The sequence below is a fragment of the Perissodus microlepis genome, chromosome 14, assembly GCF_051167445.1.
Source record: "Perissodus microlepis isolate ML-2025 ecotype Zambia chromosome 14, ASM5116744v1, whole genome shotgun sequence".
Classification (NCBI taxonomy): Eukaryota; Metazoa; Chordata; class Actinopteri; order Cichliformes; family Cichlidae; genus Perissodus; species Perissodus microlepis.
Genome location: NC_140474.1, coordinates 36790558 through 36812718, shown reverse-complemented (window position 1 = coordinate 36812718; position 22161 = coordinate 36790558). Strand labels below are relative to the sequence as shown.

The 22161-nt window shown below is 43.4% G+C and overlaps 2 protein-coding genes across 5 annotated transcripts; both read right to left on the bottom strand.

Moving 5' to 3' along the window:
* Window positions 1-585: 585 nt before the first annotated feature.
* LOC146374354 (aldehyde dehydrogenase, dimeric NADP-preferring-like) lies at window positions 586-7660 on the bottom strand. The gene is made up of 10 exons (XM_084951607.1): window positions 7424-7660; window positions 6259-6422; window positions 5927-6158; window positions 5271-5356; window positions 4179-4387; window positions 2886-3003; window positions 2641-2782; window positions 2395-2561; window positions 2206-2305; window positions 586-1021 (listed from the first exon to the last, which is right to left on the bottom strand). The coding sequence occupies exons 1-10, from the start codon at window positions 7452-7454 to the stop codon at window positions 708-710; spliced, it is 1563 nt and encodes a 520-aa protein (XP_084807733.1). The 5' UTR covers window positions 7455-7660; the 3' UTR covers window positions 586-707.
* Window positions 7661-7769: 109 nt separating this feature from the next.
* LOC146374353 (aldehyde dehydrogenase family 3 member A2-like) lies at window positions 7770-19233 on the bottom strand. Of its 4 annotated transcripts, none has more exons than XM_084951610.1 (12): window positions 19143-19233; window positions 18910-18969; window positions 18272-18446; window positions 16864-17095; window positions 16031-16116; window positions 15734-15942; window positions 15532-15649; window positions 15282-15423; window positions 14910-15076; window positions 14724-14823; window positions 14404-14642; window positions 7770-8168 (listed from the first exon to the last, which is right to left on the bottom strand). In XM_084951610.1, exons 3-12 carry the CDS (start codon window positions 18431-18433, stop codon window positions 8154-8156), a joined length of 1470 nt encoding a protein of 489 aa, XP_084807736.1. In that variant the 5' UTR covers window positions 18434-18446; window positions 18910-18969; window positions 19143-19233; the 3' UTR covers window positions 7770-8153. The 4 variants fall into 4 exon arrangements, with proteins under 4 accessions (XP_084807736.1, XP_084807735.1, XP_084807734.1 ...); XM_084951609.1 differs by having other exon boundaries at window positions 18272-18434; XM_084951608.1 differs by lacking the exon at window positions 19143-19233 and having other exon boundaries at window positions 18272-18434; window positions 18910-19059.
* Between the last annotated feature and the right edge of the window lie 2928 nt (window positions 19234-22161).

The following is a 22161-nucleotide window of genomic DNA, read 5'->3' as shown; positions in this document are numbered from 1 at the left end:
CCAGAGTCAACATCTGGGTTGTCTTTGGGAGTCCTGAATGGACAAGATGAGAAATGAGTAGATCACAGGGACAGCTCAGGTTGAGTGGTTTGGACACAAAGTTAGAGAGACGAGGCTAAGATGTGCAGAGGGATCGTGAATATACTGAACCAAGGATGCATGAAGAGGGAAGGAACACCAAAGAAAAGGTTCATGTAAGAAGTCATGAAGGATATGCAGAGAGCTGGGGTGACAGAAGAGGATGCTAAAGATGAGACAATACAGAGGCAGATGATGCACTGCAGTGACCCTTAAAGGGAAGAGCCAAAACAAAAAGAAGATATTAAATGTGCGGTAATGTATATCTCAATAGTGCCCTCTTGTGGTCACAATAGTAACCGAGTGTGAAAGGATGGAGACTTGCTCAGTTTTGTGCCAAAATAAAATGAAGGTTTAAAAAAAACATGGAATATTACATTTTAAGAACACATCTTTTAATTTTAAACAACAAATTACATCAAGATTTCCTCACAAAGTGAATGTTAACCGACTGTAAAAATAGAATCAAATTCACACACTGCTCATAAAAGAGATAATAGATCAAGCCAAAGGTTACTGTTTTATTCATCTTTATAAAACAATAAAACAAGATTCATCTGATCATGAACATCTGTGAAAAGCACTTTTGTTTCTTTGGAAGGAGCTTCCATAGTGAGGTCACAGTGTGTCTAGTTATAAAAGCCTCTCCAGTACCAGCAGGTGCAGTTGAGGCCCGCTGCAATGAGCAGGATGACCAGCAGGGCGATGAGGAGACCGAGGCCGATGATGGTGGCAAGAATGGCCCACACCAGGGTCCTCTTGGACATGTCAATCAGCGGCGACGTGAGGGCCATCCGAGCCCTGCGTGCCCGCCGGCGGTTCTGAGGAGGGTACCTGGCCAAGTTAACGCTCTCCATGCCCAGTGACCGCACCATGCATGCCCTGTGGTGGCTCAGCTGGTCAAAGGTGTGTTTGCCATGGTAGCGTCCCATACCACTCTGACCTGGAGGGGTGACACACAAGTCAGTCATGTCTTCTAAAAGGAGCGCTTCATTTGTCATTTGTGCTGTCAGTATGTGCTCACACATGGGCTGTAACAGGGTTAGAGTGACTTTTTTTTAACTCAAATGAGGGAGATCACAACACAGCCCGGAGACAGACAGACAGTCCTCTCTACATGTCCAGCCAGCTTGCAAGCACAGCCGTCTCCTCCAGCCAGAGATGCTGAATAATAACACATTTAATGTTGGAGGGCAAGCTTACACATGGGAAGTCCAGGTTTCAGTAAGATACGTGAAGATAGATGCTATTACCGAAATAGGCAGTGTTCTCCAGAACTCAAATTTGATCTTAATCTTGTCCAGTATAGCTGCATAATTTGCTTCATATAACACTTTTAATTGTTTGTAATCTCAGCTCCTGAATGTATTCTTATTCAGACTTCATGAAGAAAGTCTGGCTCACTAAGCACAACAGGCATCAGCTCAGAATCAGCTGTAGTTCCAATAAATGTGTGGAACTGTTTTCTCAAATCTGCAGGAGCTGTCGATGAGTGTTTGCTCATTGCTCCACAGCACACACAGAAAAAAGCCAAACGGAGCAAGTTTTATTAAAAAGGACTCGACTCAAAGAAAAACACCCACAAATATCCTGAGAAAGGAGACGGAGATGGGTTACTAAGTTAAAGGTTCACTTCTGCTGCCAGCAGATAACAGCTACTCAACTAGTAGCTTAAAGGTAACACAAATGTGACTTAACACAGAAAAAGTTCACCACTCAGTGCTGGCCCACTCACTGACTGAGCAGCTCTTCACAAGCTTGACTCACTGCTGAATGAATGGGTGGCAGCTGAGCTCCTGGAGGCGACAGGACACACACACACACACACACACACACACACACACACACACAGCACAAAGAATAGGAGGGCTGTCCGTGGCATGTCCAGTAACCAACAAGTTAGCCAATGAGCAAGCGGTATCACACTCGGACCCGCTTCTCTGCATCCCATTCTTTTTCAAAAACAATGTTTAGCTGCATCCATCTTTGATTGTTTGTAGTTTTGTCTGTCGTCTGACATCATGGTTTAGCTGACACTGTTTCATCTGATGTTGTGTTTTTTTGTCTAAAGTTGTCACATTTTGTGAAGCTTTCCCACTTCAAAGCCACACTTTGAAGTCTTCCTACCTACGCCACCAAACGGGAGGGAGTTGAGCGTATAGTGCATCATGACGTCGTTGACCGTCACTCCACCGCTCGTCGTCTCCGCAATCATTTTTTTTATTGCCTGTGAGAAACGTGAGAAGAAATCGTTGCAAGACGAGCACGAGGAACGCTGCTAACGTTAAAAGCTACTTAAAGATGGTTCCTTCTCACCTTCTTGTCAGAGCAAAAGATGTACAGAGCCAGGGGCTTCTCTCTCTCATTGATGAAGGTGATGGCATTGTCCATGTCACTCACTGTAACTATGGGCAGCACGGGGCCGAAGATCTCCTCCTGCATCAGCCTGGAGTGGGGCGGCACGTCCTTCAGCACGGTTGGGGCTTTCAGTGCAACATCAACATTTATCAAACAGAGCACAGATGGATCTGCATCACATGATTCAATCTGCATTTTCATTACCAATGTAGCGCTGTGAGGAATCACTCTGTCCACCCACCACAGGAGTGTAACCCTCCATCAGCCCCATGATTCTGTTGAAGTGACGCTGGTTGACAATTCGCCCGTAGTCAGGTGAGCATTTTGGATCGGCACCATAAAACTCCTGGAATGGAGCAGAGAGGTAGTCTCAGTAAGGTTTCACACCGTGCAGCTCCACCTGTATGTGCGATGTCGCAGTGATTCTCTTTGGTCATTGGGTGCTTTACCAGAAGTGTTTGTCGGATGCACTCCACCACTCGGCCCTGGATGCACGGCTCACACAGAATGTAGTCTGGAGCGATGCACGTCTGCCCACAGTTGATGAACTTCCCCCACGTGATACGACTGCAAACAAACCAGGTGGAGAACAACTTTACAATATTCATGTTTTTGTTTATTCTTAGAGGAACTTTATTCATTTTATTGAGAGTGTAGCTATCCCCCCCAAAATACAAAAACAAAGAAAAAAACGACGAGTTCGCACCTTCTTTTTCTTGCTTTGACATTTACTTCCTTTTAACTGAGAAAAGATTTGTTGCGGCCCCAGCAGGGCCTCCTCCTGAAGTTACCTGTGTGGGCGTGTCCTACCATCTCTCCTGCCTTAGGTGCCACCTTTTTCTTTTGTACAGCTGACTCACATCAGCAATTAAAGGTATTTAAATGGCGTCCATCTCTGTTAGTTGAGTTATTAGTAGAAACTTTAATAAAACTCTCTAATTTAACCCCTTTTGCCTCCCTGTCTCCTTTTTCTGACCCGCACACTTTTGTTACTTTCCCTGGACCCTTTTAGGGGAATGTAACAGATTCTGGTGGTTTATGACATTTCTGTGAGTTTGATCTTTGCTATTTCGGTCCTTACAACAAAGAGTTTGTTGTTTTTTGTACAGTAGGCTTGACATATTTAACTAAATGACAGAGTTGGAGTTTAATTCAGTCCCAGGAGTTCCAGAAGAGTGGGTCAAAGTGTGCTGCGTTTAAGGACCTGTATTTTCCAGCTTTTTGAGCCCTTGTAATTGAAGCACAGGAAAAATACTCAAACTAAGCTCTGTTTACCTGCAACCAAACCAAATGTATGTTTAAGTTCATTTACTCAATAAAACATCAAGGCCTAACATTTATGAACTGAAACCAAACAATGTTTGTCACGTTAGTCAAAATGTCCATGTGAATTTTTATACTCAGGAATTTCTTAACCAACATTTTAATATATTCAGCTTTCAAGAGTTTTCATGTTTCTTGTTGTATCCAGGTCACAGTGCCTGTTTCAATGATAGTTACTGAGTTATGGTTTAAAAAGTGCATGTGCTATACCAGCATCCACTGAAACATACAGAAGTATTAATGTACGTTGTTGGGGCTTGGAGAAGATTGTAAGTTCTGCTATTATTGTGCTGAGCTTCAGTCACCCTGATATGTACCTGCAGACACGGTCAGCGCCTCTGTGCCCGCTTTGATTATCAGACTTTTAAATTCCCGTGTCAGCAGCTGTAATTCACTTCATTTGGCTAAATGTGGATTACCGGCAGGCGACCCTGATGTTGCAGTTCTTGTCGATGTAGCAGGGGCTCTTCCCTCCCAGCTCCAGGGTCACTGGGGTGAGGTGACGAGCTGCAGCTTCCATCACCAGTTTGGCCACTGTGCTGCTGCCCGTGAACACGATGTGGTCAAACCTGAGCCTCAGCAGTTCCTGGGTCTCTGACACACTACCTGTCACCACTGGGTACAGATCCTGCAAAACAAACACATTTACTGATATGTAAGTTATTTACATTAAGCACAGAGTAACTGACTGTAATATAGGTCATGTTTCCAAACATATAGTGATGGGAAATGATTTGGCACCTGCCTGACTTCTCTACTGGGGAGGGGGGGGTCACACTTACATGTTTCAGATTAAACAAATTTTAATATTAGAGAGTGATAAACCAAACAAATGCAGTTTTAAATTATATATTATTTATTAAGTGGAAAAGGCTCGCACACTCATGTCTGATTATCAGACCTGATGAATCAATAAATCACTTAAACAGAACTCGAGTCACAAAGTAAAGTAGGCTAAAAGCAACACATCACACCATGATCTGAAGAAACAGAAACAAAATCACTGACATCTGTGCGTTTGCATCAACAACTCATCCAGGAGGACACCCACGAACCCACAACAGCATCTACAGAACTACTACTTTCCTCAGCTAAGGTCAGAGTTCATGATTCAACAGGATGACTGTTCGTGCTCAAAAACCCTCCAGCGTGGCTGACATGAAACAGTAGAACCTCACAAACGCTTGACTGGAATTAGGTTTATTAGGTTTAGGAGGAAATTACCTTTTCCCACAGGGCAGGGCAGGTTTGCAGAGCTTTTTTCCTTAATAAATGAAATCATCATTTAAAAACTGCATTTTGTAATTGCTTTGGTTATTTTTGTCTATTATACTTTGTTTTTTGATCATCTGAAACATTTAATGTGCAAAAATTCCTTTTTTGTAGCAGCATATTCAGCGAAATGGCAACAAACGTTGAATCCTGTGTGTCATTGGGGTCTAAATGTCTAAAGCACTGTAGTATGATGGCTCAAGGCTTTAATGCATTAACAATAGACCTGGTGTTCAGACCTTGTCCAGATAGCGAGGCAGCAATGCCCGGAGCAGCAGCGACGAGCACTCGCTGAGCTCCGATGGCTTCACCACAGCTGCGTTCCCTGCAAAGAGAGAACAGTTTTCCATGAACGGGATGAGATCACTGTGTGACGCAAAGCAGGCGTGTAGGAGGCTGAGAATGCAGAGAGAGAGGCAGTCAGATGCACTCTGTTTCCATTAGTATCTTATTTTTTGAATCGGTTTTGCAAAATGCAAAAGTTGAACGACAGGGAGCAAAGACTACGTTTCTGAGCCGTCAGCTGACATGTCTGGTACCGAGACAAGCTGATCTGCTGGGACTCTGACTAGGACCAGTTTATCAGTTACATTGATTGTTTCTGTATTTCATGGAGTTCAGCTGACTTTTTTGCCTACATTTAAAAAAAGAGGATGTTATGTAGAGTAAAACATTCCCAGTGTGGGTGATTGCCTTGTTAGATCTGTTATAAATACAAAATACATTTTGGGTTTGATAAAGTCTAACATGACAGAATCCAGCTGCACACAACTGAAAACAGCACAGTGACTGTGTGACACCGGGTTGCGGCCGTGCCTTCTCAAAGCCATCTCAGACTGCTGTTATCAGGGGTGTACGTGACTAAGTCGCAGGTGTGGAGAGAGTGTCTCCCTACCTGCAGCAATGGCGCCAACAAGTGGCATGAGAGTAAGGCCCCAGGGGTAGTTCCAGGCCCCGATGATGAGTACGACTCCCAGCGGCTCTGGCTGGATATAAACCTCATCTGATATAGTGAGGAGGTTCTTTTCTGCCGGTCGAGGAGCAGCCCACTCTCCAAGCTTCTCAATAGCCAGCTTAATCTCGTTCTCGATTCCAATCAGCTCCAGGAGTGGTGTGTCATACTGACTCTGCAGGAAACCCAACACAGTTTTCAGTTAAGCAAGCAAACGAGCCCCGATATACACATTGTATTTCATATCTTATTCTTAGTCTCTCGTGTCTGCTAACTCTGTTGATGTCCTGTTTGAGAGCAGTGGCTATCTCTGTCTCTTTCTCAGCGATCATCCTCTGCAGGGCATGGAGCTGCTGCAGTCTGAACTCTAGAGGTCGAGTCCTGCCGCTCAGGAAGGCCTCCCTGGCCCGCTGCACTGCCTGCCTCTCCATACACACACCTGCATGAGAACAGAAAAGTATTTGTCCATAGGACTCTCAAATGTTCACAGATAAGCTGTCGTTCTAGCAGAGGTGTTGCAAACATTTCTGTTGTCACCAGGAAAGCCTATCTGCCCTCCTAGCTTACCTTAGAGTAAGCATGTGCGCTCTGCCGAACTAATGTTTTATTCTCAGCAATTTGAAGAGCAAAAAAGACGACTGTAAGTTACAGAGTTTAATGTTATCAAAGGCTTTAAGACAGACAACAAAATAATAAAAAGCAGCCTTAAGGCGCACAAGCAAGAGACACGCACACACACACACAGACAGACACACACACACACACACATACAGACAACAAATGATTTGATAAACAACTGACACGTCTGAGAAAATGAACTGAAGTTTATCCAAGTAAAACAGGCAAAGGTCGATTTTCAGCCCCAAACACACGTTACGTACTGAGGACACTTTGCAGTCTGTTAGTGTGTCCGGTATCGAAACGCAGTGAACACTTCATGCCTTACAGTCATAACTGACACAATGTCAGTGACAAAGTGGAATAAGAAACTTAAAATATACTTTAGTTCCCTAAAATAAAGAAAGAACACACTAAATTTAAAAATACACGCACTTGACGAAACGAAGTCAAATAGAACATGTATCCTGTATGATGCATGTGTTTTATTGAGACTGTGTCACATGTTTGCATAGCTGATAATAACTGTGCTGTTATGAAAGTCTTAATTGTTCCGTGCTGAGAAAAACTTCCCACCTCGTAAATAACTGGCTGTATTTTGCTTGCTGATTGATGCGAACTCCCTGAAAGATGAGTAAATGAGACTAAATAAAAATGAAGAGCTCCGCTGGTGTTCGCAGACCGGACGAACAGCTCACATCACTACAGAAAACTGATTCTGTCCGCTAAATGCCGCACAGCTCGTCATTTTACAATTAATGAATCGCGTTATTGATCACCGATAATTCACCATGGCGCCCACTATCAAAGTCTGAAACTTACCGAAGCTCAGGTGGAATTGTCCCTCAGACATAAGCTGCAGTCCGTCACTCGTGTGATCTCACGGACGCGCTGCGGGATCCCTCCCTCACCCACCGCCCTCACACAGCATTGTCCTGTGTTCATCGGTCACGCTGCTCTGGGATCAGTTTACCGGGGTAGATTGGTTACCGTGTCCAAGTTCACCGAGACCGATAACGTCGTGCGCATGTGCACACCCCACTTCAGCTTGGCTCATCTTAATAGCAGTCATTCAGTCAGGCAATCTATTACAGCCTTGGGGTGATGTTAATGATGTACCAGACAAGATAAATCAGGTGTGCACAAGGCAAAGAAACAGACAAAGCAATTTCAGCAAATCTCTATGAACTTTTTATTGATGTTCAGTAGCAGACAGAACAGACATTAACACGGAGAACTGGCATCTTGCTGGCTTACCTCTTAAGCAGGAGTTAACAGTGATTTTGTTTTTATTCTTAAAAGAATCACAGCATCACAGACAGGTTTGTATTTTCAATATCTACCAGAATCAGAGTGACTACTGAAAAAAAAAGAATTAAACTCAAAGTGTAGCTAAATGTGTAACAGAAAGGAGATGCAACAATAACAGAAGAAAAACAAATATCAGTGAAATATCATGGAGCATGAAACATCTGCAGTGCTGTGATTAGTCCGTGTGGCTGTCCCGGGATCGCCACAGCGCCGGGCCACGGCGCCGTCTACCTGCTGAGCCTCATCGCAGGAACCTCTGCAAACAACAGATCACAAAGCTGTCAGCAGTGGGAGACAGTTTTAACTGTTCACATGAGCATGTGTGGATGTCCACAAAGGCAGTGGGGTGGACTAAAACAAAGGAGGCTATTTAGCCATGGGGAGTGAAGCATGCTGGGTAATTAAAGGGAGGGTAGACGAGCAGGCATTACCGGTATGTGGTTAGATCTCCTGCACAACACCACACATTGTGTCCAAGAGACAAAGCTATTGTTGTGTCCAGTGTACAAGCCTGTGGACGGTGGGTGTATGGGGGGCACGAGTGCCGAGATTCATTTGGGAAAACGCAATTATTTACAAAGTTGTAACCACACAAATAATGCACTAGAAAGTGATGACATATGTCTGCAGTGCTGTGTAAAACATTACTGTGCAAAAGTAGAAGAACATGTGACACCGGTGCACAGACGGCGAAAACAGACGACCTGATTTTCAGTCCTGCTCTTGTATAATTTGCATCACCTCAGCCTTTTCTCCTCATTTACCTTAAGAATGACTTTACAACCTCCGTCCACTGAAACCACTGGATTTATTCCAATTTATTAAGATCATGACTTTCAGACACGCTTTATCTTTTCTTTTTTTGTTTAAAGGACACGTTACTCACCAAGCTGAAATACAGAGTTGTTTTTTGGCTGGAAGCCCTTTTGGGGATTACCTTCCTGGTGCAAAAATACTATTTTATGCCTTTAAAACTGCGTTATCTTTGTAGATTCAACTAAAGTAATAGGAACAAATGTGGTCCTAAAGATATCATGTAATATTGGTTCTTTGATAAGCCATCAGTTATATGTAGACAATACTGTTTGATTCCTTGACTTCGGTGCCTTTTATACACTTGAATGATTCATAGGTCGCTGGTACGTGGCTTAAAACGGTCAGGTACAAGGACTGGAACAAAAATGAGTGAAAAATGCTGAAAGACCTTCAGAAAGCCTGAATTTCTGTTTAAGACCACTTTAAAGATGAATAGAATGAAAAAGTCTGTTAGTACAGAGTTCACTTTAATCTATGGAAAAACAGAGTGAGTTAAATATTACCACTGAATTTATCACTTTGTGAATAACAGCAATCTAATTTTGAGAGAAATCTTTCAGGATGTCTAAAAGATGATGACAACATGTGGACATGAGAGCAGCATCACAGCAGAGACATCCAGATACTCTTCTAATACAAGATTGTTTGGTCACTTGGTTACATGTGCACAGTTTGCAATGACAGTAGATGACACCTGATCTCCCTACATCACTCATGATTAAATATAACACTAAATAACAAAATGTTCCTGGTCTAGGCTTATATATGGGGACAGACACTTCACTTCCACAAGCATCACATTTCTTCTTTCATTTTTTTTTTTCAATTTAATTCAATTCAGTGGAATTCAGTTTTATTTATACAGGACCAAATCACAACAACAGTCACCTCGAGACGCTTTATGTTGTAATGTAGACCCTACAATATTACAGAGAGAAACCCAACAAGACCAGGTTTCCTCCAGAAGGTTTGCCAATAACCTGTGAAGCCCACATCGTTTCTGGACACCACTCAGTCAGCAATTTAAGGAGAACATGCGGCTAAACATGTCACTCCCAGTCTGATTGGGGAGGGGACCAGAGAAAACTACAGAGTCCAACATTGTTTTGGCAAAGTTGATATTAAAGTCCTGTTTGTGGCACCAGTGTTGCCAACTTAGCGACTTTGTCGCTATATTTAGCGAGTTTTCAGATCCCCTTAGCAACTTTTTTTCTAAAAAGCGACAAATCTGGCGACTTTTTCTGGTGTTATTGGAGACTAATTTATGACGACTTTTTGACGTGAAAGCGCGTATCGCTCTTACTGTCAACAAGCAGCGGTGCTGCCGTGGGCACCTCACTCATGCAAAAGCGCTCACGGGCGGAGGATCGTCCTCCCCCGCTGCTATCAGGGCAGGAGATGTTCACACCTATTGTTAGATTTATATTGTTTATTGTCATTTATGCTTAGAAATATTTAACCATATATGCTTAGAGGTGTATAATCGATTGTGTAGTGATAGGATGTGTGATCTTTGGCAGTCTGCATAGGCTTGGTGTGTTCTGGCATTCACACCCACATTCTAGGAGCATGGGAGAGGGCGTACCTTCTCTTATTGTTTTATGGCAGGATAAACGTGTCTATATCTGTTTTAGGCGAAGTGCCTTTTGTTCAGATGAACTGTTGGACTTCCAAACCAGCAGGGTTAGGGAAGTCGTTTATGGGGTCATACTCTGACCCCACACACACACACACACACACACACACACACTTACACAACGCACAGGCAAGGTACTCTTTGTTTGTATGTATACGTTGTATGTTAATGCACCTATGCATATTCATGTAACCTCAATAAAAGAGCAGTGTTACGGGGGAGCGGACGAGAGCAACTGGGGTCGAGCGAAGGAACGGCGTTTGTCCAGTTCTCTCCCGTGCACGAGAAACATAAAGAACTTTGCCTACTGCTGTGTAATTAAATTGTCCTTAACATTCCAGCGAAGAGGTTTATGCTACAAACCTATAACCTATGCATCCAAACTGTAAATGAACCGCGCATGAGCGAAGCCGCTGCTCCCGCACTGACTGTAACGCAGTCAGTTCTTCTTTTACTGTTATGTTGTTTTGTGGGTCACAAGGTTTAAAACTACTTATAAACACACACACACACAAAGTAACTCCACCAGAGTGCCTATTGCCGGTCCAAGCCCGGATAAAGGAGCAGGGTTGGGATTGTGACATTAAAAAAAACAAAAACAATAATTGCTAAAAGAAATTTAATTTGTAGTTCTAAATAAACTCTAAATGCATTTAGGACGTTTTTAGCTCGCTTTATGTCTCTTCCACGATGTTATTTTTCTCTCCTAAAACTTGGGTTACAATTACATTAGACTGACCAATTATGCAAATTAGGCGATGACGTCATTTAGCGACTTCTAGCGACTTTTAAGACGGCCAATAGCGATTTTCCTTACTGAGGAGTTGGCAACACTGTGTGGCACATTAGTATATGTGAGGGGGCAAACTCCTCAAGATGGGTGGTGACCATGGTGGCCATTTAGAAGTCGGCCATCTTGGATACAACTTTTGTCTTTTCAATAGGAAGAGGGCCATGTGACACATCAAACTTATTGGTAATGTCAGAAGAACAACAATGGTGTGCTTGGTTTCAACGTAACTTTATTCTTTCATGAGTTATTTACAAGTTTCTCTTTGTTCACAGCCATTGACATGTCGAAGAGGTTAACACGTGAGGAGCGGATCGAAATTGTGTTGATATCTGGTGAACGCAGTAACCGGGTCATTGCAGCAGATTTCAATGCAAGACACCCTACGAGACCACCCATCTCCCATGCTACAGTCAGCAAACTGCTTGCTAAGTTTTGTGTAACTGGTTCAGTGTTGGATTTGCCAAAATGTGGATGCAAGAAAACTGTCACTAATGAAGAAACATCAGTGGCTGTCCTAGCTTCATTCAGCAAGAGCCCACAGCGTAGCACTCGCCGCATGTCACTGGAGAGTGGCATTAGTCGAACATCCCTTCGGCGGATATCAGCTACTCACAAATGGCACCCTTACAAACTCCAGCTACTGCAGCATCTCAGCGAGGACGACCCAGATCGGCGCACAGCATTTGCAGAATGGGCAAAACAAAAATTGGAACAGGACCCTCAGTTCACGCAGAAGATTTTGTTCAGTGATGAGGCAAACTTTTATGTGAATGGTGAAGTTAACAAACAAAACCACCGCTATTGGTCTGACACTAACCCACATTGGATGGATCCCTCCAAGACTGTTGGACCAACAAAAGTGATGGTTTGGTGTGGTATATGGGGCACAACGATAGTGGGTCCATTCTTCATCAATGGAAACCTCAAGGCCACTGGATATTTGAAATTGCTACATGATGATGTGTTTCCCTCTTTATGCACTGAAGCTGGCACGTTCCCTGAGTTTTTCCAGCAAGATGGTGCACCACCACATTATGGGTGCAGGTCCGAGCATTCCTAGATGAACAGTTTCCTGGAAAGTGGATTGGTCGGCGTGGGCCAGTTGAATGGCCCCCAAGGTCTCCCGATCTGACCCCCTTAGACTTTTATCTTTGGTGTCATCTGAAGGCAATTGTCTATGGTGTGAAGATACGAGATGTGCAGCACCTGAAACTACGGATACTGGATGCCTGTGCTGGCATTTCTCCTGCGGTGTTGCTGTCAGTGTGTGAAGAGTGGGAGAAGAGGGTTGCATTGACAATCCAACACAATGGGCAGCACATTGAACACATTGTGGTCAGAAACTTGTAAATAACTGATGAAAGAATAAAGTTACGTTGAAACCAAGCACACCATTGTTGTTCTTGTGACATTACCAATAAGTTTGATGTGTCACATGGCCCTCTTCCTATTGGGAAAACAAAAGTTGTATCCAAGATGGCCGACTTCTAAATGGCCACCATGGTCACCACCCATCTTGAGGAGTTTGCCCCTCACATACACTAATGTGCCACAAACAGGACTTTAATATCACCAACCATTCCCATGTTATTACGGTGTATCCATAGAAATGGCCCACCCTGTACATGAAAAGAGAAACAAATTAAGTTTGAGTGAAAATGTACATTTTTTGCACTCTCTGGGCAACTGACTCAGTGACTCAAATGACTCAAAAAACCTGATTCACTTTGGTGAGTGACTCATTAAAACTCGATTCAGTAAAAAGAATCGAATTTACCATCACTACAGCCTAGTGTGTCCTTAACATGGGTGAGCCAAGTGTAGGGATGCAAATAGATAAGAATGTAACAATTCAGATTACTGATATCACTTATCAATATGATTCCTTATCAACTCCCTTATCAGTTCTCACTGGCTCCATTTTGAGAGTCACTGCTACCACTAAGCAGCATATCAAAGAAATTATTTTCCATGCAAATTAACTGCATGCTGGCTAACTTAGTGTTAGCGTGCTGTCTGTGCAGATGCTTGCAAAGAGCCGCAGTTGTGCTAGCAATATAATACAGTTGTTTCTGTCCTGGATGCAGTTTACACTTTACCATCGCGCTCTCATCCATACTTGTTATTAATCTCTGTCTCTCCTCCACAGCATGTCTTTATCCTGTCTTCCTTCTCTCACCCCACCCAGTCACAGCAGATGGCCCCGCCCCTCCCTGAGCTTGGTTCTGCCGGAGGTTTCTTCCTGTTAAAAGGGAGTTTTTCCTTCCCACTGTCACCAAAGTGCTTTCTCATAGGGGGTCATATGATTGTTGGGTTTTTCTCTGTATGGATTATTGTAGGGTCTACCTTACAATATAAAGCACCTTGAGGCGACTGTTGTTGTGATTTGGAGCTGTATAAATAAAATTGATTGAACTGAATTGAATGTGCATCATGCACATAAGGATGAACTACTGGAACCAAGTCTTACCATCCATAGTCAACACATTTGTTTTTTTAATTGTTGTTGTTGTTGGACCATTTAAATGTAACATTACCAGCGTATTTATAACGTGGTTCGAGGGGCCCCATCTAAGGCATTTGGTTTGGCACAAACCGGTCGTGACAACACCTTGGCAAAACTCCAGCTAAACATAACTCTGGCCAATATTAAACACTGTTTAAAGATATTAAAAATTAAATATGACACTTTAATTTTAAACTACTGATTTTAGCCATCACGTAACAAGCAAAGCAAGGATTTATGAATAGCCATCACAGGGACAGTTAGACAGCTAGCTGTAGCTTAGCTATGCAGCTTGTATCGGTTGCTTCACGTTATTTGCTAATCATTGCATTTGCTTTCTTACGCATGTAGATTGACATTTACAGCTTTTTGGAATTAGGGTTGTACATATTGTTGTAGAAGACATGTGACATAATAGTCAGAGAGACCTTTGAGTAGGTCTCATCGTTGTTTTGGTTGATGCTAGCTCACATAATATATAATACTAAACCATAAGGGTTGTTGCCATTGTACACTGCACTTTTTTGATGATAATTTGGGCTGTTTTCTCTGGGCTTTGTGTGTGTGTGTTGTTTGTTTTTGTCTCTCTGCATGGACAGACTGCAAATCAATTTCCCAATGGGGAGAATAAAGTTACCATTGACCACACAGCGTGCAAGCTAGCTAACAGCACACAAACAATAACATTGGAATACTGGCTAATAGGAGCAGTTTTATGAGGTTAGGCAGAGCTTCTTTACCTGCACCACAAACGATAGCACGCCCACAAACATAGCCAGCAGCATCATGCGACGCAGCCTGCCCAAATTGATCTGCTTGAGCAGAAAGAACCGAGCCCAGCCCAGTTTCTTGGCAGTGTGTGGGGGGTAACGCATGCTGTTCACTCCTTCCATCTTCAGCTGTTTGATTAGGCAGCTGCGCATGTGGCTCAGCTGGTCAAAGCCGTAGCGACCGTGGTAGCATCCCATACCACTGTTACCTTAGAACGGAAAAAGAACAAGTCAGCTTCAAGATGAAAAACCAGTAAGTCTGACGGAGGGTTTGACAGGCATCCACTCACCAACTCCTCCAAAGGGCAGAGAGCTGACAGTAAAGTGAACCAGACAGTCATTAGCCAGCAGAGCTCCACTGGATGTCTCAGCTATTACTCTTTTGATCAGCTGTGGATCACACAGGAGGAGTGAAGGGAAGAGATTTAAAGAGATCTAAATAACAGGAAATGACGTCTGCAGGTGATGCGCTGTACCTTGTTCTCATTGGAGAAGACATAGATGACCAGCGGCTTCTCTCTCTCGTTAATAAACTGGATGGCCTCATCCACACCGCTCACTGTGATGATGGGCAGCAGTGGCCCGAAGATCTCCTCCTTCATCACTTTGGATTCGCCTGTAACGTTCTTCAGCACAGTGGGAGCTGCACACAGACGACAGGGTCAGAGGGCAATGACCATTACACTGCACATACAGAGCTTTGGAACAGAGGCTTTAACCATCATGTGCATGACATTAGAGAAACACAAAATACAAAGATGGTTCCACTTTACAACCAGTTGGCTTAAAACAACTCCTAACATTTTGAGGGATACCCGCTGGCTCCATCATACCACTTACATACATACCTATATAGCACTGGGATTCATCAGAGTCTCCACCAACAACAACTGTGCTGCCCTCCATGAGAGCCATGATTCTCTTAAAATGCCGCTTGTTGATGATTCGGCCGTAGTCCTCAAAAGTCTTTGGATCATCTGTGTAAAACTCCTGCATTGTGTCAAAGGAAGATCATTTAAGAATAAAAGAAGCATTAATGACCGTCTCTGTGCAAAAGTCTTCAGCCACCACTCATTTCTTTATATAGTGCAAACCAACCTTGATGCAGTTCTTGATCTCCTCCTGTACTCTGCTCTGGATGGAGGGTTCACACAGGACGTAGTCCGGAGCGATACACGTCTGTCCACAGTTGACAAACTTTCCCCACGTGATGCGACTGTAGGAAAAAGAAAACACTTGATGTTTGGAAACTCAGCTGTGTTTTTTAAAGTTTCTCCTTTGTTCTACAGAGAGGACCGACCGGCACGCAACAGTGATGTCACAGTTCTTGTCGATGTAGCAGGGGCTCTTCCCTCCCAGCTCCAGGGTGACTGGGGTGAGGTTGCGAGCCGCAGCTTCCATCACCAGTTTGCCTACTGCGCTGCTGCCCGTGTAGAAAATGTGGTCAAATCTCTGCCTGAGCAGCTCCTGGGTTTCTGGCACTCCACCGGTCACTACCGGGTACAGGTCCTGTGGAAAGCGCGTCAAGTCACTGGAACTCCTAGCATGCTTACACTACATGTACGAGAAAGGTAATCCAACAAGGAAGGAGCCTCACCTTGTCCAGATACCGAGGGAGGAGCTCCTCCATGACCGTAGCAGAGTGACAGCAGACCTCAGATGGTTTTATTACTGCTGCATTACCTGAGAGACCGAACAGACAGTGGCATGGATGATGGTACGCTTTAAGAACCGACTGAGCAGAAGATGCAGTATTCATTCGCAGGACAAGTGGTTTTATTTCTCACACTTTACTGGTTAAAGTTGGACAGTGAATCATTGATTCCAGTCTACAACAGCAGCAGAGTCTTTCCCCCATTTCTTTTTAATTAAGGCTTAGCATGAAGGTATTTAAATCTATTCTAAAAATGCTGAACTATCCCTTAAAAGGGGATCCATCATCCATCATACCCATTTCTAGCTCATCCTCTAAAACAGGTTAAGCTCCTTTTCACCTTCTTTTAAGCCGAGGTGGATCAAGCTTCTGCGCTCCAAGCCAAGGCTTTGTGTCTGACAGGAGCACATAGGGCTACTGTACAGAGCCTGGAGTGGAAAAACAGAAACCGAGTGTGTGGAGACTGAGCATGTGGTTCACAAGGATTACCTGTGCACGTACTGATCTTGGGCCATGATTACTAGTAGTATACAACACTGTAACAGTATAAGTAAGAAAAGGACAATAGGTTCACTTTAAACAGTCCTTCCTTTGTGATTAATATCTCTGTAAGGCTGATTTGCCTACCCTGCTCTCTATGATAATGTGCAAAGTGTCAGTGCACTAGAATTTGTGCAAAAGGAGGTTTTGATATGCCAACAAAGGTTGCACATGTGCTATAGACTATGCACCTAAAAGAATACTGGTAAATAAATACACATGGGTATATATGGTACCGGCAGCAATAGCTCCGACCAGCGGCTGCAGGGTGACAGCCCAGGGATAGTTCCAAGCACCAATGATGAGGACCACTCCAAGGGGCTCGGGATGCACGAAGACCTCATCCGATATGGTGAGGAGGCTCTTCTCCACTGGCCGAGGAGCTGCCCACTCGGCTAGCTTCTCGATAGCGAGCTTGATCTCACCCTCCACTCCCAGTGTCTCAAATAGCTCCGTCCCATGTTCACTCTGAAAGCAGGGGCAAAATCCAGTGTTGGACAGTTTGCAAACCAAACTGCTTCCTGGATGATCTGCAGCTGGTCTCCACAATATTCAATATGATACCAACACAAATAGTGATATCATTTCCATATAAAGTAGAGCTTCAGGCACACAAAGTAAGAAATAGCAGTCAGATTATTGCAGTGAAGAAAATGAGAGCATGTCCCTTTGATTTCTTTTAATATGACACTTGCTTGAGAACTCATCTGGTGTCTAAACTGCTGTGAACATACAGACGTATACTAAGTATACAAGAACTGGTCCTGCCAGAACATTTGTTTTAGTATTAACACTTTCCAGCCACATGTTTCATTTTCTCCACAGGGAACTTACATGTCACACTGTCACAGCCACCCCTCTCTCTCTCTTCTTGTAAATATTTTATACTTTTTACTTCTATAATTTTTCTGTAACACAAATTAATGTGTCATGATCGTGGCCCTAATAAGGTTAGGTTACTTATTGTTGTTTCATGTTAATTTTTGTGTCATAATCAGAACCATGAGTAAGAAAGGTGCTCTCAACATGCTCCACAGCACTCCTAGCGGGCTACTAAAGTGGGCCTAGTTAATCAGCCAGCTGGCGTATCCTCGGCTCACCATTAGCCCCTGATTACTCTGAGCATCTGCCAGTCTGCTCAGGTCAGGTGCAAGGGTCTATGTGGATGTCCATGTGTCATTCTTTAAACTGCATGGACTCATCCTCAGAGACTTTATATTACAATGTAGCAACTGCACGTGCGCCCCAGGCAACAGACTTGAAGCTAACGTCAAAGACGTCAGGACAGGAATCTCTAGCTGTCCATGTACGCAGCAGTATCAATGATTTAGACCCACACATCTGGTAAAGGGCTGAGTACTATAGGGCTGCTGCCCTCCTCCACACTGGACTCTTCTCCACACACTTCTTGGACTAAATAACACTCCCTTCCAGTACTTGCACTATTCTGTATTGCACTGTTTGACTCTGTCTGTGTATTGTCTTTATTTATTCTCATTCTTTTCTATTCATATTCTATTTAGACTGTGCTCACATACTTTAAATATTTATAAGCCATTAATAATAAGAATAACTGATGATGTCCATTCACAGGTTTATAGACGACGCTAATGTACCATGTGCTGTTAACAGTGATACTGTCACCTTGCTGAGGTCCTTCTTGACAGCCTCTGCTATGTCCTTCCGTCTCTCTGTAACGAAGCGGAGCAGGTTCCTCAGCTGGTGGATCCTGCTTTCCAGAGGTTTGGTTTTTCCCGTCTGGAAGGACTTCCTGGCCCGCTGCACGGCCAGTTGCTGTCGGGACATCCTTCACAGAAAGCTACAGCACGTCAGTATTATACTAACGAAAGGCTACATTTCCCCCGAAGATAAGCACTGAAGATAACCTTATAGAGACCGTAGCCTAAACGCCCACGTTTCTGACATTTGTCTCATGTGAAACGTCAACAACACCCTAAAGCAAAGCGTGAAGTGTGTACGGTACTGGGAATGAACATGACGCTATCCTTACTGCTAATAACGATGAAAGGTTATATAACCTTGTTCGCTATGAGCAGCTTTCCCTGGGCGTTAGCTGTATAATCAGTGTTTGAGCGCCATTATGATCTAAGAATGTATTCAGTACTGCATAAAACTCCACGGAGCACAAATTGTTGGTGGAGCTCCAGCTCGGATTAGCCTGGCTGCTAAAACAGTGTTTATGTGTAGCTAACATGTTAGCGGCTAAGCAGCGTTAATAACTTGTGAACATCTGAAGACCGGCTAAAGCAAGTAAGTTTTACCTTAAAAAGTCCCTATTCCACTCCAGCTGGTTCCAGTATTAACCTCCAACTGGACACAATCTGTTAAAACAAGCCCAGGAATGACGACGGCAGCAAATGGACGGTATATGCATGACAATCAAGGAAAACACCAATCAGCACAAGAGACGTCTAACTAAGCACCGCCTACCACCACAACAACAGGCTGCTTTTAAAGGTAAGAAGATAAGATAAGATAAGATAAGATAAGATACCTTTATTAGTCCCACAAGGAGAAATTTCATGTTAAGGCTGCCGACCTATTGCACGCAATGGCGGCGCCATCTTACCCGGGACATTTCACAGTAGTGATGGTAAATTCGATTCTTTTTACTGAATCGAGTTTTAGTGAGTCACTCACCAAAATGAATCGAGTTTTGTGAGTCATTTGAGTCACTGAGTCAGTTGCCCAGAGAGTGCAAAAAATGTACATTTCCACTCAAACTTAATTTGTGTCTCTTTTCATGTATATCCTACTCCTAAGATGATTGAAAAACTATTTTTAGGCTATGTCCACACGTACACGGGTATTTTTGAAAACGGAGATTTTCCGTTTTCGTTTTAAAAAATAATCCCGTCCACACGTAAACGCAGAAATGAAGGAAAACGCTGCTAGGAAAATGCGAAAGCAATAGGTGGCGATATATTCCTAACCGTGTAGAAATGTTGGCCAATCAGAAGTCTAGAAGCCTCAGTGGGAAATAGTAAACAAAGCTGGGGCATAGAAGCAGAACCGAGTCGTATGTGTGGAGGGACAGTAGCTGTGTGTGTATATGTAAGCATTTAAACACTGCAGAGAGTACAATTAACAGTAACAGTATTGTAGAAATTCATTTCACCGAAACAATAACGTGGCGCACCGTGTGACGTCAAAAAAGGCGCACACCTTTGACGCTGCGTTTTCTGCATTTTCTCCGTTTTTCTCGTCCACACGTAAATGCAAAAACGGAGTTTTCAAAAATATCCACCCTGGCCGGAGTTTTTAAAAAATCTCCGTTTTCAGTGACCGAAAACGCCGTTTACATGTGGACGAAAGGTGCAAACGCGTAGAAAAATTTGCGTTTTCAAAAATACCGGGTACGTGTGGATGTAGCCTTATAGAGCAAAAAAGAGCAAAGAAAATTAAGATTTCTAAAGGGAACATTTATTTTATTTATTTTTATTTTATTTTATTAGTATTTTCCTCAAATGTGTCAAATATATATTTTCTCATTTGACTGTTCACTGAGCTGTGAGCCAGGGGGCGGTAATGCGCCTTAACATTGGTCGCCAACCAAGAAGAAGAAGAAGAAGCTGTGAGCCAGGAGGGAGGGGGTGAGTGAGTCCTGAGTGATTCGTTCATGCTACGATTCAGCTCAGGAAGGGAGGGGGTGAGTAACTCAAATGTGTTGTTAGCAGAGCGATGGTACTGTGAGCTGAGAAACTATTGTCTTGATGTGAGCTTCTACTCAGGGTTTTTTCTTCCAGTTCAGAGCAGAAACGTTTCTGTTAAGAAACTGGCTGTTTTTCCCCACAATTTTAATTATAAGCTAGATATATTTCTACTAATGAAATTAGTTTGCTAACAGCAACAGGGATGAGTCAGTGAATGAGTCAGTTGGGCTTGTGAATCATGATTCACAAGTCAGTAAAGTGATTCTCGAGAACTGAACAATTCGTTCATGATTCGCACATCACTATTTCACAGGCTTGTTGGTCAGATTTGGAAAGGTTGATCTACAGGTATTGAATTTCTTATCAGAAAGACTGGCAGACCCTGTCGACAGGGAGACATAAATAAAGTAGAAAGTGTAGAAAACAAAAAATTAAAACATTTAAGTGAAAGTTTTGCTTAAAAATAAGAACACAAAAGATCTTGAATAAGTAGATGGCAGTAGTGCGGAAAGAAACGAGAACATAAGGAGCACCAGCTGTTGTTCAAAGTGCAACAGCTGCTCCTGAAACATGTCTGAGGTCTACTTTGGAGGATCCCACACTTCTCATGCCTGTCATTTGACGCCACTGTAGCAGCACAATCTTCCAGTTTAATGAGACTGAGGTCCTAAATGCAGCCTTACAATGAACATTGCCTAACAACTATTCAGAGAACTGCTCGTGGATGTCACTGCCACAGAAGGACTGGGCCTACATTGTACTGACTTCCTGTCCCACTCCACAGAGAAGGGATTGTCTTAATATTTTCACAACTTGTTCATAAATATTAACTCTTTACACCAAAGCATATTCTGTCCATGTGTTTATTTGCTATTGTGAAGGTTACATTGTTTCACTTTTCCAAGTTTTTTTGCGCCTTTTTTCACACTTACCATTGTTTCTTTGTTCTAAGCCTCTATGGAAGTCAGGTGATTGGGAAGGGGGCCGCCCAGCTTTTCCTGACTTTTATGGTTGGTATGGTCATTTCATATCTAACCTGATCAGGTTAAACCAAGAGGCAGGGTGTTTTTTCCATAGGAATGTTTTATTCTGTTTGTTTTTCGGGTTGTGGAAAAATTTCACAGGAGTATTTGTCCCAGAGGGCGACATTTAGCTGTGTAAATGAGCGAGTCGTGGGATTAGTGAGTTTTATAGGATTTTCAGGTACTTATGTGGATTTCTAAATTTGCTGGCTTAAACTATCGTTACTGCCTAGACTTAATGTGAACTGACAGCCCTCTATGTTACACAGTCATAGGTTGGTTCAGAGGAGGATGAGCGGTGTTGTTTAGAGCAGGGGTGTCCAACTCCAGGCTTCAAGGACTTGTCTTTGATTCAACACAGCTGATTTAAATGACCTCCTCAACATGTCTTGAAGTTCTCCAGATGCCTGGTAATGAACTAATCATGTGATTCAGGTGTGTTGACCCAAGGTGAGATCTAAAACCTGCAGGACACCAGCCCTTGAAGCCTGGAGTTCCCCATCCCTGGTCTAGAGCATGTGCAGTATGTTTCCCACGTCACGGAAGTCGCTGTAAACAAATTTCACATTGGGGGCAGAACTCAATACGTCTGCCGAGTCTGTCTATACCAGGGGTGGTCAACTCCAGGCCTCGAGGGCCGGTGTCCCTGCAGGTTTTAGATGTGTCCTTGAACCAACGCAGCTGATTTAAATGGCTAAATTAGCTCCTCAACATGTCCTGAAGTTCTCCAGAGGCCTGGTAATGAACTAGTCATGTGATTCAAGTGTGTTGACCCAAGGTGAGATCTAAAACCCGCAGGACACCGGCCCTCGAGGCCTGGAATTGCCCACCCCTGATA